The sequence below is a fragment of the Mustelus asterias genome, chromosome 5 (assembly GCF_964213995.1).
Source record: "Mustelus asterias chromosome 5, sMusAst1.hap1.1, whole genome shotgun sequence".
Classification (NCBI taxonomy): Eukaryota; Metazoa; Chordata; class Chondrichthyes; order Carcharhiniformes; family Triakidae; genus Mustelus; species Mustelus asterias.
Window position 1 is genome coordinate 52,161,497 of NC_135805.1, and position 16,048 is coordinate 52,177,544.

Here is a 16,048-nt window from a genome sequence, read left to right on the forward strand (position 1 = left end):
GGAGTTGCAGGAGTAGAAAGACCTGGATGTATACGTGCATTAATGAATCATTGATTCTCATCTGGCTAGCCAGGGAGAATGCTTATAAGATAAATACACAATAAAGGAATGTGTGTGGCATGGCTCAATGTAAAGAAATTACACTCTCTCTTATTTCAGAGTCAGAAACATGTGCATTCAAGCCCCACTCCAGAGACTCGAGCCAGCACTTAGCGGGTGCAGCACTTTGAGAAAGAGAGATAGAGCATTTAACTAAACATATGGCATTCTGGGCTTTATAAATAGGGGCACAAGTTACAAAAGCAAGGAGGTTATGTTAAATCTACATAAAACACTGGTTCAACGGGAGGATTGTGTCCAGTTCTGGGCACCTCATGTAAGGAAAGATGTGAAGGATGACGGAAGGCACAGAAAAGATTGGTTCCAGGATGAGGGATTTCAGTTACTTAGAAAGATTGGAGAAGTTGAAAGTTCCCTCCTTGGAGAAGAGAAAGTTAAGAGATTTCGTAGAGGTAGCAAAATTATGAGGGGGTCAGAGTAGATAGGGAGAAAACATTCCCATTGATGTAAGGTTCAAAAACCCCGAGGGAACAGTTTCAGGATAATTGTAAAAGAAGCAATAGTGACATAAGGAAAATGTTCTCACAGTCAGTGATTAGCATCAGGAATGCACTCAGTGAGAATGTGGTGAAAAGCAGGGACAATTGAGGTTATCAAAATCATTATCCGAGTAAGAAAAAGTTCAGGGGAATGGCATTAGGTGAATTACTCCGAGAAGCCAGCACAGACACGGCAGGCCGAATGACCTCCTTCTTCACTTGAACCATTCTGTGACTATGTGGTTCTAAAGTAGTTTCTTCAGTGAAAACAGCCGAGAGAAAAATAATACATTGATAGAGGTGGAGCACACCATAATTTGGGGCGAGGTTGCCTTTTTTGCAGCTGCAACCAGAGTTCCAATGGAGTGGGTGGAAAAACTTCTGGAAAAAAGACAGGGCAGTCAGTCAGAAGTTATATTCCACAAAAAAAAAGAATAATGAGGCCTTGCAGAGGAAATCAGGGGGAAAAAAAATTGGAAAGGAAACCTGTACAGTTCAGAAAGGTTGGCAGAGATATTGGTGCAATAATGAAGGCGGGGCTTCAATAATTTGGAGATCAATTTTGAGGAATTTTAAATATTATGAGATTTATAGAATGTGGCAAAGGCCACTTTGCATGTCTATACTCAACAAGCCCTGCAAGGAAAAATACACTTCGCTGTATTTGCTTCTAAAAACAAGTCAGCAATAAAAGTAGAAAACAAATTAGAAATGTGCTCTAATGTTAAAATAGAGAAGACAAACAGTCAAAACTAAGATTCATTAGAGAAGAAACTTTAAACTCAAGGTGTAGAGGCATGTAAGTAGCCCAGATAAATTGGACAAAAGAGTTCATTATTAAAATTGAATAACAGTGAAAAATTTGAATATCATATTGGTATAGGTTGTCTGGGAGCATTCCAATAAGAGGGAAAAAAGTGTCGTTCAGGTTCTGCGAGTGAACATGTTTAGAAATGAAGATTTAGAAGTACAATACAAAAGAGTCAAAAGAAATACTATTCCATAAATGGGAACAAAAAGAGGCAAGAGGCTCTAACAGGCAAGACAAACTTCACAAAGGCAACATCAAGGAAAGATTAATCTTTTGTCAGCAAGCTGAGTAAAAGCAATCATGGACAGGTGGGAATGATCAAAAATGAGTGTGGCAAAATTATCAAAGCAGGTAGGAATGTAAGATTTTGATAATTCTACTAAGTTTTAGAATCTGTAATATCTATGGATTTTCTTTAAAATAGTTAAACAATAAAATGGTCAGCTGGAATTTGTTAGACAATTAACGGTCAAGGTAGTAGGGCAACAGGAAAGCACCAGTTGTTTGTGAAGAAACAGAATCATTTTATGGTTTTATGATGTAGCTGAAGCTATCTTAATGGCCACAATAAAATGAGGTGTTTGTCAGTCAGTTTGAAGGAATATCTAAAATCAGCTTGAACTTAAAATGACACAATGTTGAAACAAACCATGCATTGCTTTGATTGATCCTCCTCAGAAGACAAACACGGGACACGGCAAACAGCGTACCTTTCGTCATCCAGTACTTCCCCGGAGCGGAGAAGCTCCCCGGAGCCTTCAACATGTCATTGTGAAGACGAACATCTCGCCAAGGCCAACCCCACACCCCCACTTCTTGCCTTCAAACAACTGCACAACCTCAAACAGACAATTGTCCGCAGCAAACTATCCAGCCTTCAGGAGAACAGTGACCACGACACCACACAACCCTGCCACAGCAACCTCTGCAAGACATGCCGGATCATCGACGCAGATGCCATCATCTCACATGAGAACACCATCCACTAGGTACACGGTACATACACTTGCAACTCGGCCAACGTTGTCTACCTGATACGCTGCAGGAAAGGATGTCCCGAGGCATGGTACATTGGGGAGACCATGAGATGTTACGACAACGGATGAATGAACACCGCTCGACAATCACCAGGCAAGAGTGTTCTCTTCCTGTTGGGGCACACTTCAGCAGTCATGGGCATTCGGCCTCTGACCTTCGGGTAAGCGTTCTCCAAGGTGGCCTTCACGACACACAACGCAGAGTCGCTGAGCAGAAACTGATTGCCATGTTCCGCACACGAGGACGGCCTCAACCAGGATCTTGGGTTGTCACACTATCTGTAACCCCCACGACATGCCTGGACTTGCAAAATCTCACTAACTGTCCTGGCTGGAGACAATACACATCTCTTTAACCTGTGCTTAACTCTCTCTCCACTCACATTGTCTGTACCTTTAAGACTTGATTACCTGTAAAGACTCTCATTCCAACCACTATTTTGTAAATTGAGTTTGTGTCTTTATATGCCCTGTTTGTGAACTGAAACCCACTCACCTGATGAAGGAGCAGCGCTCCAAAAGCTAGTGGCTTGTGCTACCAAATAAACCTGTTGGACTTTAACCTGGTGTTGAGACTTCTTACTGTGTTTACCCCAGTCCAACGCCGGCATCTCCACATCTTGATTGATCTGTACCAGAGAGGAAACTTTTATTCTGATACTATCATAGGTGTTTCTCAGGATAGTGCCCTTGGCCCAATTATCTTTAGCTGCTTAATCAATGACATTCCTTCCATGATAAGGTCAAAAGTGGGGATGTTCGCACAATGTTCAGTACCAGCAACTCTTCAGATACTGAAGCAGTCCATGTCCAAATGCAGCAAGACCTGGATAATATCCAGACTTCGTAGGCAAGTGGCAAGTAACATTCACATCATACAGATGTTAGGCAATGACCATCTTCAACAAGAGAGGATTTAACCACCATCCATGATATTTAATGGCATTACCATCACTGAATCCCCCAATATCAACATCCTGAAGGTTACTATTGACCAGACACAGAACTGGACTAGCCATATAAATCTGTGGCTAAGGCTAGGAACTCTGTAGCAAGTAAGTCATCGCTTGACTCCTTAAAGCCTGTCCAGTATTATGGAATACTCTCCACTTGCCTGGATGAGTGCAGCTCCAACAACACTCAAGAAGCTCGACACCATCCAGGACAAAGCAGCTTGTTTGATTGCTACCCCTTCCAGAAACATTCAACCCCTCCACCAATGATGAACAATGGCAGCTATGTGCACCATCTATAAGATACACTGCAGGAACTCACCAAGGTTCCTTCAGCAGCACTCCCAAACCCACAACTACGAGCATCTAGAAGGACAAGCGCAGCAGATATTAGGGAACACCACCACCTGGCGGTTTCCCTCCAAGTCATTCACCATCCTGACTTGGAAATATATTACTGTTCCTTCATTGTCACTGGGTCAAAATCCTGGAATTCCCGTGCAAACAGCACTGTGGGTGCTACACCTCAGGGACTACAGCAGTTCAAGGCGGCAGTTCACCACCACCTTCTCAAGAGCAACTTGGGATGGGCAATAAATGCTGGCCCAGCCAGCAACACCCACATCCCATTAATGTTTTTTTTTAAATGGCCTCAACTTAAAGGCTTTAGTATGGGGCTTACGTTAAGATATGTTGATAAGAGCATGACTTTATGGTTTCTTTGTATCTGGAAGGAAATGTGCATTTGCAGTGATGAAATGTAAAGTTCTGGAGTTTACAGAACTCAGAGGAGTTGCAAAGATGGAGTGACATGAGATGATTTGCATTCTCTAGCCAATAGGAGTAAATTTAGACCTTCTCCGAAAAAGGGAGGAGGAATGGGGGACTGGGGGATATAAGTTGATAAAAATTGTAATCCTTGTCGGCGCAGTGATACCATGGCTTCTGGGATATGACTCTTCTGGACACAGTTTAACATGATTTCAAAGACAAACAAGAGAGACATCCTGTGTGCTGACAACCTCGAGTGTTCTTGGGATCTTGAGAGAAGAGAAACTTCTCTGTCTTCACTGCTTGTTAAGTATGTGTAAAACTTTGCTTATTAAATTCTACTTGATTCACACAAACTAGTTATTCGTACCTTGTAGGCCAAATACAACTGAGGACTTTAGTGTTAGAATTTAACAATGACTGCGTTTTTTTTAATTAGATGATTGGTGATGTGTAAATGAGGCAGACTTGATTTGGGAACTCAAGGTGAAGGAACCCTCAGGGAGCAGTGACCACAACATGAAAGAAGTTACCCTGCAGTTTGAGATTGAGAAGCTGGAATCAGATGTAATGGTATTATAATTAAATAAAAGTAACTACAAAGACATGAGGGAGGAGCTGGCCAGAGTTGATTGGAAAGGGAGCCTAGCAGGGAAGACAGTGGAACAGCAACGGCAGGAGTTTTTGAGAGTTATTCAGGAGGCACAACAGAAATTCATCCCAAGGAGGAGGAAACATGCTAAGGGGAGGAGGAGGCATGCATGGCTGACAAGGGAAGTCAAGAACAGCATAAAAGCATACAAAGTGGCAAGGATTAATGGGAAGCCAGAGGATTGGGAAGCCTTTAAAAGTGAGCAGAGGACAACTAAAAAAGCAATAAGAGGGGAGAAGATGAAATGAGTGTAAGCTAGCTAGCAATATAAAAGATAGGAAGAGTTTTTTTCAATATATTAAAGGTAGAGAGAGGCAAAAGTAGACATTGGACCACTGGAAAACGAGGCTGGAGAAGTAATAATAGGAAACAAAGAAATGGCAGAGGAACTGAATTGTTATTTTGCATCAGTCTTCATGGTGGAAGACACCAGTGGGATGCCAGAGCTCCAGGAGAGTCAGGGGGCACAGGTTAGTGTAGTGGCCATCACTAATGAGAAGGTTCTGGGGAAACTGAAAGGTCTGAAGGTGAATAAAACACCTGGACCAGATGGACTACACCCCAGGATTTCTAAAAGAGATAGCCGAGGAAATTGTGGAGGCATTGGTGGTGATCTTTCAGGAATCACCGGAGGCAGGGAGGGTCCCAGAGGACTGGAAACTAGTTAATGTAACACCGCCGTTTAAGAAGGGAGGGAGGCAGCAGACGGGAAATTATAGGCCGGTTAGCATGACTTTGGGCATTGGCAAGATTTTAGAGTCCATTATTAAAGATGAGATCGTGGAGTACTTGGAAGTGCATGATAAAATAGGACTGAGTCAGCACAGCTTTGTCAAGGGGAGGTCATGTCTGACAAATCTGTTAGAGTTCTTTGAGGAGATAACAAGGAAGTTAGATAAAAGCGAACTGGTGGACGTGATTTATTTAGATTTTTAGAAGACCTTTGACAAGGTGTCACATAGGAGACTGTTAAATAAATTGAGAGCCCATGGTGTTACGGGTAAGATCCTGACATGGATAGAGGATTGGTTGACTGGCAGAAATCAGAGAGTGGGGATAAAGAGGTCTTTTTCAGGATGGCAGCCGGTGACTATTGTTGTGTCTCAGGGATCAGTGCTGGGACCACAACTTTTTACAATATACATTAACAATTTGGAAGAAGGAACTGAAGGCACTGTTGTTAAGTTTGCAGATGATATGAAGATATATAGAGGGACAGGTCGTATTGAGGAAGCAGGGGGGCTGCAGAAGGACTTGGACAGGCCAGAAGAATGGGCAAAGAAGTGTCACATGAAATATAATGTGGAAAAGTGTGAGGTTATGCACTTTGGAAGGAGGAATGGAGACATAGACTATTTTCTGAATGGGGAATGCTTAGGAAATCAGAAGCACAAAGGGACTTGGGAGTCCTTGTTCAAGATTCTCTTAAGGTTAACATGCAGGTTCAGTCAGCAGTTAGGAAGGCAAATGCAATGTTAGCATTCATGTCGAGAGGGTTAGAATACAAGAGCAGGGATGTACTTCTGAGGCTGTATAAGGTTCTGGTCAGACCCCATTTGGAGTATTGTGAGCGGTTTTGGGCCCCATATCTAAGGAAGTATGTGCTGGCCTTGGAAAGGGTCCAGAGGAGGTTCACAAGAATGATCCCTTCAACGAAGAGCTTGTTGTATGAGGAACGGTGGAGGACACTGGGTCTGTACTCGTTGGAGTTTAGAAGGATGAGGGAGGATCTTATTGAAACTTACTGGATACTGCGAGGCCTGGATAGAGTGGACATTTCCATTAGTAGGAAAAACTAGAACCAGAGGGCACAACTTCAGGCTAAAGGGATGATCCTTTAAAACAGAGATGAGGAGGAATTTCTTCAGCCAGAGTGTGCGGAATCTGTGGAACTCTTTGCCGCAGAAGACTGTGGAGGCCAGGTCATTGAGTGTCTTTGAGACAGAGATAGATAGGTTCTTGATTAATGAGGGGATCAGGGGTTACGGGGAAAAGGCAGGAGAGTGGGGATGAGAAAAATATCAGCCATGATTGAATGGCGGAGCAGACTCGATGGGCCGAGTGGCCTAATTCTGCTCCTATGTCTTATGGAAGTGTTCAAAAACTTTTGGATGAGGAAAGAAATGGACAACTAACGTCAACAAGGATATGGGGAATATTTCCTCAGTTCCAATGAAGGGTTATCCATCTGAATTGCTAATTGGTTCTCTTTAGAGATGCTACCCAACCTGCTGACTACTTCCAGAATTTTCTGGTTTATTTCTGATTTCCAGCATCTGCAGTATTTCAATTTCCAATAAAGGATATTATTTTTTTGAGATGCTAATAATTCCTAAATGCTTGGGACTAAATTGTATGAATTCCAGAACACCCAAGCAAGATAATGAGGGAGGAGCAGAAGGATTTTGAAATTTCGACCATTTCTCAAACTCAGTTCTTGCTGCAGCTGCAAAGGATGGACTGGCAATGTTACAACTCTATTCCAAAAGGGAGCAGTGATAAACCGGGCAATCAGATAACCTCATACCAGCCGAAGAGAATTACAAGAGACCACATCTGGAGATAAGTAAATACTCAGAAGGACACAAACTGGTTTGAGATAGTTGACATGAATTTGCGAAGAACAGGTCAATTTTATTGAACAATATAGGCAATGTAAAAAAAAAAGGCTTATGGAAGAGGAGGGGTCAATGTAATTTGCGTGGTTTTCCAGGAGCAATTTGATAAATCTGAGAAATTGGGTGAGGGAATTAAGGCTGCCATGGCATAAAAGAAAATGTGGTGAAATAAACAGACATCGCTGAAATGCAAAAAGAAAAGTTTCTGTCACCAGAAGCCTCTCAGACAGTGACTGGTGAGGTGCGTCAGGAACTAGTGCTATGCTCAGATATATAATTGGCATTTAGATATAAAAGGAACAAATCTGAAAATCTGATGACAATAACAAACCAGGAAAAGTAGAAAACGTTCAACAACTATGAAGGAGCCTACAAGAGGACGGAGCGTGGAAGTATGGGCAGGAAAGTGGATAACATCATTTAATACAGAAAATAGTGATGCAATACATTTCGGGAAGAATAGTGAATAATGGAAATATAACTTAAACAGCACATTTCTCAACTGAGTGGGGAAGCAAAGGAAACTGGCTGTGCACATGAATTAATCCTTACAAGTAGGTGGACAGGAGAGAAACAACTGGAATTTATATCGAGGATTGAATACAGATGCAAAGCAGTTAAAAGGTAAAATATGACAGATCACATCTGACATACTATAAGCAATTTGGAATTGTTCACTGGAGGGCTATGGAGCCTTCCTGTACAGAGAGCAAAGCAGATTCTGGTGCAAGAAATGAAGGTTCCAAACTTAGAAGGGTTAGAAAAACTATGGCAAAACCAAGAGTGAAGGAGAATATGATGGAAGTGTTCTAAATAAAAAAGGAACGGATTGATTAGACACAGACTATTTCCATTGGTAGATGAATCAAAGACAAAAGTTCATAATTAAAAGATAAGCTCAAGGCTAGAAAACACTTCTTAAAAACACAGGATATGTAATCCTTTACCAGAAGGAGCAATTCAATGCTAAATTGATTACAACATTTGAAATGACACTGGGTAATTCAGTAATACAAATGGCTTTGATCAGTGGGAAAACTAGACGATATAAAATTAGCATCCAAGGGGTCATAAATACATCAGAAGCAGAGGGTCAAGTAGCCATATTCTACACCACTAAACATTCACAATTTCAATATATATGTTTGCAAAAACCTTTTTAAGTTCTCTTAAGATGCAAAGGCTAGCTATTCAGGATATCACCAAGGCAAATTGCAGCACAATCCTGTGCCTGTCCATACTGCAATCCAGCCTCTGTAGTGCAAGGCTCTATTAAATGTTGTTGATAGTAAAATGCTGAAATGAATACATTTAAATGTCACAAAGGTAAAAAAAAATGGCTGTCTCCATAGCGATAGTACACTGGGTGGCCTTAACAAGCAGAGTGAGACTCTCATCCCCTCAATGGAACAAGGTCCAGCCTTCGACAACTGCTGGCCAATCTGATCAGGTGGCAGTCCCATGAAGATGATAGCATGTATTCCAGGCACGAGTAAATTCAGGATGTGTTGGGCAGGGGGTGGGGTTAACATCTTGGGGGATAGGTGCCCCTGAGGCCCACAGGGTACCACATCTCCCAAAGGAGGGACCCCTCTTGCCTTCCCGCTTTTTCACCAGAATTGTTGAGTTGCCTATCCACTCTTGTCTGCCTTACTCTCTATGGCAGCATATTATCAAGTCTATTAGCTTGTTAATAAGCTCAATTGCCTTTTCTTGATTTTTATCTAAATGGTGGACGGACTGCTGATTTCGGCACCTACCTGGCTTCTGTATTCCGGATAAATGTGTTTGCATTGGGTTCATGACCCAATGTCATTTGGATTGGATTTAATGCATGCGTCTGACAGCTGGGGCATAATCCCAGGATAAGGGTTTGGCCTTTAGGACGGTAATTCGGAGAAATTTCTTCATTCAAAGGGTGGTAGATTTAAGGGAATCAAGGGGCACAGGGATCAGGCCAAAAAGTGGACTGGGGTCGAAAAATCAGCCTTTATGAATCCAGAGGAGGCTTGAGGGACCTACTCCTGTTCATATTTCTTATATTATTTACTTACTTTGCACTTGTGTTCAGTCTATTATTAACATCAATAATTTGACTTTATTCGCCTTACCGCTCAGAGTGAGACTCTCATCCCCTCAATGGAACAAGGTCCAGCCCTCGACAACTGCTGGCCAATCTGATCAGGTGGCAGTCCCATGAACATATTTCTTATATTATTTACTTACTTTGCACTTGTGTTCAGTCTATTATTAACATCAATAATTTGACTTTATTCACCTTACCGCTCAGTTATTTGCTACTTGTAGGTGAACATCCCACCACCCCCCCTCCATTTATATAGTGATTAGGTGGAGAAAATGTAACACACAAAACAAATCAAACTGATCATGCAGGACATACCTACAATCGGGTGCAGGGCACCATCGGGCATCTGGATCAGATGCAAGGTATCTTCGCAGCATGAACTCCTCATACTTTTCCATCAAAGTGCCATTGTTGAGAATCATACGAATATCTGATGGATGAAACAACTCAGAACATTCTGGACAGGCAACATTGACCCTACTCTCTGTAATTTCAATTTTCAAATATTGCTGTAAGCAATCCAGGCAAGAACGATGATGACAGGAAATGATCTCTGGGAACTGGGATCGAGGTTGACTAAGAAGGCAGAGTGGACACTCCAGAGTGCCCAATAACTGTTCATTACTGGACGATTGTGTTGTCCTGTTGGTGGAGGACACCTTTTTCTCATCTTCATTTTCTGTTTTTGTATGTACTCCCTCAATTGTAACTGTGGACATCTCCAGCTTGGATTTTGATTTAGGTTTCCTGCTGAAGAGGCTGAAGAATTGGAGTTGTCGATGTTTATTTGGTCTCTTCATGATCTTGAATATACTATAAAGTTACAAAAACAGTCACTGTTACTCCATTAATGGTTTTCCAAAGCCGTTGACCACAGTCTACCAAGTTTGAAATCAAACAGCGGCTGATCATTGAAAGGCAAAATCTTTACAAGGATACACTGCAAAGAAAAAATGGCAAGTTTCTTCTTCCACTTAGAAAATTCAGTTGTTCATAAATATTAGTAGCAATACTGGAATAACCAGTGTTTTGTTCAACGGAGCTTATATGAAGCATGAATCACAACACTGATTTTTAAATGGCTTAGCACAGAATGGATATACATAGCAAGTCGAGATATTAAGCAGTCCCAGAATTGAACAGCAGTGCGTGTTGGAAGTTTGATTATGTCACCTTGCGATATTCATTATCTTGTCCATTTTTGTCATGAAACCTGCAAACTGTTGAGACCAAAAGGAGAAGGAGAAATTAGTTACACAAAAATTCTTGCATTACAAAATGCTCAAATAATATTTTAAGCTTATCCATCCAGTAAATGTCATGGTACGTGTACACTTAAAGTAACATCATACATGAAAGGGAAAAACACCACCCAGAATAGTGACTTCTACTTCCTGGTGCAAACTTTCTAGTTTAACCCAAACGCAATATTCAAATAATGATCACAATAGGTTGAAGATCAAGGAGGGTGAATCTGCAGCACCTTGAGGTATCAAGTCTGTATAGCATGAAACTAGTGATAAATCTCTACTTGAAAATCAATCTCGCCACTAAAATCGGGAATACCAGATACTTATCGACAATAGCAATTTTACTTGATTCCTTATCTATTCATTCATGTTAAATATGATTGTTGTACTCGCACTGATTTTAAGAAAAGGCAGGAGAACAGGGGGGGGGATGAGAAAAATATCAGGCATGATTGAATGGCGGAGCAGACTCGATGGGCCGAGTGGCCTAATTCTGCTCCTATGTCCTATGGTCTTAAGCTGATGATTAGTAGAAAAATTAGATTGCTAAAAACCTAGTTCCTTCATGCATCTCTTTTTACTATGGCTCCATACAGGTCTGTCCCATTTACACAATCAGATCTGAACTCTGCAGTTGAGTGTGGAATCAACCAGTATTGTACACTCATGACACGTTTGATGAAAACAACAGACTGGACTTATTTTAGTACAAGGTTTGTTTAGTGCATCGTAGGAACATAGGACTTAGGAGTATGAGCAGCCATTCAGTCATTCAAGACTGCTCTGCCATTCAGTAAGATCACAGCTGACTTGATTGTGGACTCAACTCCACTTTGCTGTCTGCACTCCTTGCCTGACTTGTCTATCAAAAGTCTGGCTAATTTTGCCTTGAATGAATTCAACAACTCCAGCCTCCACTGCTTTTTGAGAAAGAGAATTCCACAGAAAAGATTCTCCTCATCTTTGTCTTAAACAGTAGACCCCTATGGATTTCATATCTCGACATTTGGAAGGCAGTGGTATAATTAGACAAAGTCAGCATGGATTTACAAAGGGGATATCATACTCGACAAATCTATTGGAATTCTTTGAGGATGTAACGAGTAGAGTTGACCGAGGAGAACCAGTGGATGTGGCTTATTTAGACTTTCAGAAAGCTTTCGACAAGGTCTCACATAACAGACTAAAGCACATGGGATTGCAGGTAACATCTTGAGATGGATAGAAAGCTAGTTAACAGATAGTAAGCAAAGATTTGGCACAAATGGGTCTTTTTCTGATGGTCAGTCAGGGATTAGTGGAGTTCCGCAGGGATCTGTGCTGGGACCCAACTGTTCACATTATATATTAATGATTTGGAAGAGGGAACTAAATCTCAAATTTGCAGATGATACAAAGTTGGATGGGAGAGCGAGCTGTGAGGAAGATGCAGAGATACTTCAGCGTGATTTGGACAGACTGAATGCATGGGCACATGCATGGCAGATGCAGTATGATATGGATAAATGTGAAATTATCCACTTTGATAGCAATAATAGAAAGACAGATTAATACTTGAATGGACGTAAATTGAGAGGGGTGGATACTCAGCGAGACCTTGGTGTCCTCATGCATCAGTCACTGAAAGTAAGTGTACAGGTCAGCAGGCAGTAAAGGCGGCAAATGGTATGTTGGTCTTCATGGTGAGAGGATTTAAGTAAAGGGATAGGGATGTTTTGCTGCAATTGTATAAGGCGTTGGTGAGGCAATACCTGGAGTATCGTGTGCAGCTTTGGTATCCTTATCGGAGGATATCTTTGCTATTGAGGAAGTACAGCAAAGGTTTACCTGGCTGATTCCTAGGATGGCAGGTCTGTCATATGAGGAGAGACTAAGTCAGTTAGGATCATATTCATTGGAGTTTAGAAGAGTGAGAGGGGCCCTCATAGAAACTTCTAAAATTCTAACACAGCTGGACAGGGTTGATTCAGAATGTTCTCAATGCTAAATTCTCCCTCAGTGTACCTGAACAGGTGGCAGAGTGAGCCGCCTGGGGGACTTTCACAGTAACTTCATTGCATTGTTAACGTAAGCCTACTTGAGACGCTAATAAAAAAAAACAACGATGGGGAGTCCACACTAAGGGTCATAGTTTGAAGCGAAGGGATAAACCTTTTAGAACCGAGGTGAGGAGAAATTTCTTCACCTTACATGAGAAGTTCCTTGTTCTCAAAATATGGCACAAACAGCAATTTATTTTGTTTCATGCTCCAAAATTCCCAATTGTTCTAATCACAGTACAGTAAAAGTACTGTGTAAAAGAAGAAAATCCATATGTATTTGATAAGATACAAACAGATACTGAAATCTAAATACTGTTGTATCAGGCCAGACTATTAAAGAAACAAAACAACCAAATACCTTTATCTTGATCTATGACACCAGCTACAGGATACAAATAGTTACTTGGAGCATCGAGCAGAAAGTATTTCCACACTAATCCGCAGAGTTTAGAAAAGGAGCAAATGTAACTACCCCAACAGCAAAGGTGCTCTTCTGAGGTTGCTTAAGCCAGGCCCAAGATGAAACTCAGCAGCTGCCCAATTATCCCTTAACTGTAGATATGGACATAAACGAGGAGCAGGAGTCGGCCATTCAGCCACTTGAGTTTGCTCTGCCATTTCAAATAATGGCTGATCTGATAGTAACCATAAACCTGCATCCCACCTACTTCGATAATCTTTGACACAATATACATACCCAAGGTGTGGCCTGGGCAAGCCTTCCTGTTCTGCTAACAAACTTAAAACCCTGTTTCATTCATAGACTTCATTTTTCAAAGGGATTTTCTGGCAATGCAAGTGCTTTCCCGCTTTCTGGTCAGTCACTTCTTGATATCTGGTTGGAGAGGAAAACAGCACATTCAGAAGCAAAGAGCCTAAGTTTGCCCTCAATTCCAGATCAACCCAATCACTACAAATTCTACTCTGTAGTTGTCAACAACTCGCAACTATGAAGTGAGCATTAAAAAATTACACCATCGCAACAGATTCTGACATTGTCTTTTATAGATTATAAAACGTTCATTGACCCAAAGCAACAAAATGTCTTAATTGTCCACAATTTATATCAGAATATCCCCCCCCCCCCCACACACACAATGTGGAGACGCCGGCGTTGGACTGGGGGAAGCACAGTAAGAAGTCTCACAACACCAGGTTAAAGTCCAACAGGTTCATTTGGTAGCCCAAGTCACTAGCTTTCGGGGCGCTGCCCCTTCATCAGGTGAGTGGGAGTTCTGTTCACAAACAGGGCATATAAAGACACAAACTCAATTTACAAAATAATGGTTGGAATGCGAGTCTTTACAGCTAATCAAGTCTTAAAGGTACAGACAATGTGAGTGGAGAGAGCGTTAAGCACAGGTTAAAGAGATGTGTATTGTCTCCAGCCAGGACAGTTAGTGAGATTTTGCAAGCCCAGGCAAGTCGTGGGGGCTACAGATAGTGTGACATGAACCGGTTGAGGCCGTCCTCATGTGTGTGGAACTTGGCTATCAGTCTCTGCTAAGCGACACTGCGTTGTCGTGTCATAAAGGCTGCCTTGGAGAACGCTTACCCGAAGATCAGAGGCCGAATGCCTGTGACCGCTGAAGTGTTCCCCAACAGGAAGAGAACTGCACCAATCTCCTCAGAAGACAAACACAGGACATGGCGGACAGAGTACCCTTCATCGTCCAGTACTTCCCCAGAGCGGAGAAGCTACGACATCTTCTCCAGAGCCGTCAACATGTCATCGATGAAGACGAACATCTCGCCAAGGCCATCCCCACACCCCCACTTCTTGCCTTCAAACAACCGCACAACCTCAAACAGACCATTGTCCACAGCAAACTACCCAGCCTTCAGGAGAACAGTGACCACGACACCACACAACCCTGCCACAGCAACCTCTGCAAGACGTGCCGGATCATCGACACGCATGCCATCATCTCAAGTGAGAACACCATCCACCAGGTACACGGTACAACGTTGTCTACCTGATACGCTGCAGGAAAGGATGCCCCGAGGCATGGTACATAGGGGAGACCATGCAGACGCTACAACAACGGATGAATAAACACCGCTCGACAATCACCAGGCAAGAGTGTTCTCTTCCTGTTGGGGAACACTTCAGTGGTCATGGGCATTCAGTCTCTGATCTTCGGGTAACCGTTCTCCAAGGCAGCCTTCACGACACACGACAACGCAGAGTCGCTGAGCAGAGACTGATAGCCAACTTCTGCACATGAGGACGGCCTCAACCAGGATCTTGGATTCATGTCACACTATCTGTAACCCCCCACGACTTGCAAAATCTCACTAACTGTCCTGGCTGGAGACAATACACATCTCTTTAACCTGTGCTTAACCCTCTCTCCACTCACATTGTCTGTACCTTTAAGACTTGATTACCTGTAAAGACTCGCATTCCAACCATTATTTTGTGAATTGAGTTTGTGTCTTTATATGCCCTGTTTGTGAACAGAACTCCCACTCACCTGATGAAGGGGCAGCGCTCCAAAAGCTAGTGGCTTCTGCTATCAAATAAACCTGTTGGACTTTAACCTGGTGTTGTGAAACTTCTTACTGTGCTTTCCCCCCACAAGCAATGTTCACGTATTGTGAATTAGCCATGGTAAATGCGCGGGTGTGATGCTCTTTTGGAGATTTGGTGTAGGCTCAATGGACCGGGTGCCCTCTTTCTACACTGTTAGGGATTCTGTAGTTCTACAGTTCATTGAAAATGTTTTTGTGGTGATCAAATGATTACATGAATCCGAGAAGATAATGTTCACTCAACTTACTGGGAATGGGTACTGGTGAAGAATGAGAATATACTGTGGAATACTTCCATCTGCAAAAACAACTATAAAACCTGAAACATTACAAGGTCATGTTCCTCCTCAGACATTTGAATATGGATTGTCATAAGGCACAAAAATGTGCATGTGTGGGTAAGAGGCAAGATGGAAGTTTGCAGAATTTATTGACATTCACAGTTCAATCATCAATTTTGGCGGTTAATATACATGCTTTCATTTTAATATACCTTCCAAAAAGCAAGGTTGCTGAGCAAAGAAAATGTTTCATTGATGTAACCACATGACCAAGAAGAATGCACCACTATACTGGAGGAGTTCAAAAATGGTCTAGCATTTAAAACTTGCCAAAATTTTCAAAATTAACTTCAAAAATCTCTTAAAACAATTTATATAATTCTATGGATAGCAAGAGTACTTAAAACAGAACT

At 42.0% G+C, this 16,048-nt stretch overlaps 1 protein-coding gene across 6 annotated transcripts in view; it reads right to left on the reverse strand.

The window, feature by feature from the left end:
- LOC144493532 (E3 ubiquitin-protein ligase RNF19A) overlaps positions 1-16,048 on the reverse strand; it is a 103,793-nt gene that overhangs the window by 42,339 nt on the left and 45,406 nt on the right. For 3 of the 6 annotated variants that reach the window (XM_078212589.1, XM_078212586.1, XM_078212588.1), the window contains 3 exons: positions 13,517-13,654; positions 10,701-10,740; positions 9,843-10,340 (listed from right to left, as the gene is read on the reverse strand). In XM_078212589.1, the coding sequence (XP_078068715.1) occupies positions 9,843-10,340; positions 10,701-10,735 (533 nt within the window). In that variant the 5' untranslated portion in view covers positions 10,736-10,740; positions 13,517-13,654. Of the gene's footprint in view, positions 1-9,842; positions 10,748-12,528; positions 12,630-13,516; positions 13,655-16,048 lie in introns of all 6 variants that reach the window. The other 3 variants (XM_078212587.1, XM_078212591.1, XM_078212592.1) reach the window with 3 other exon arrangements.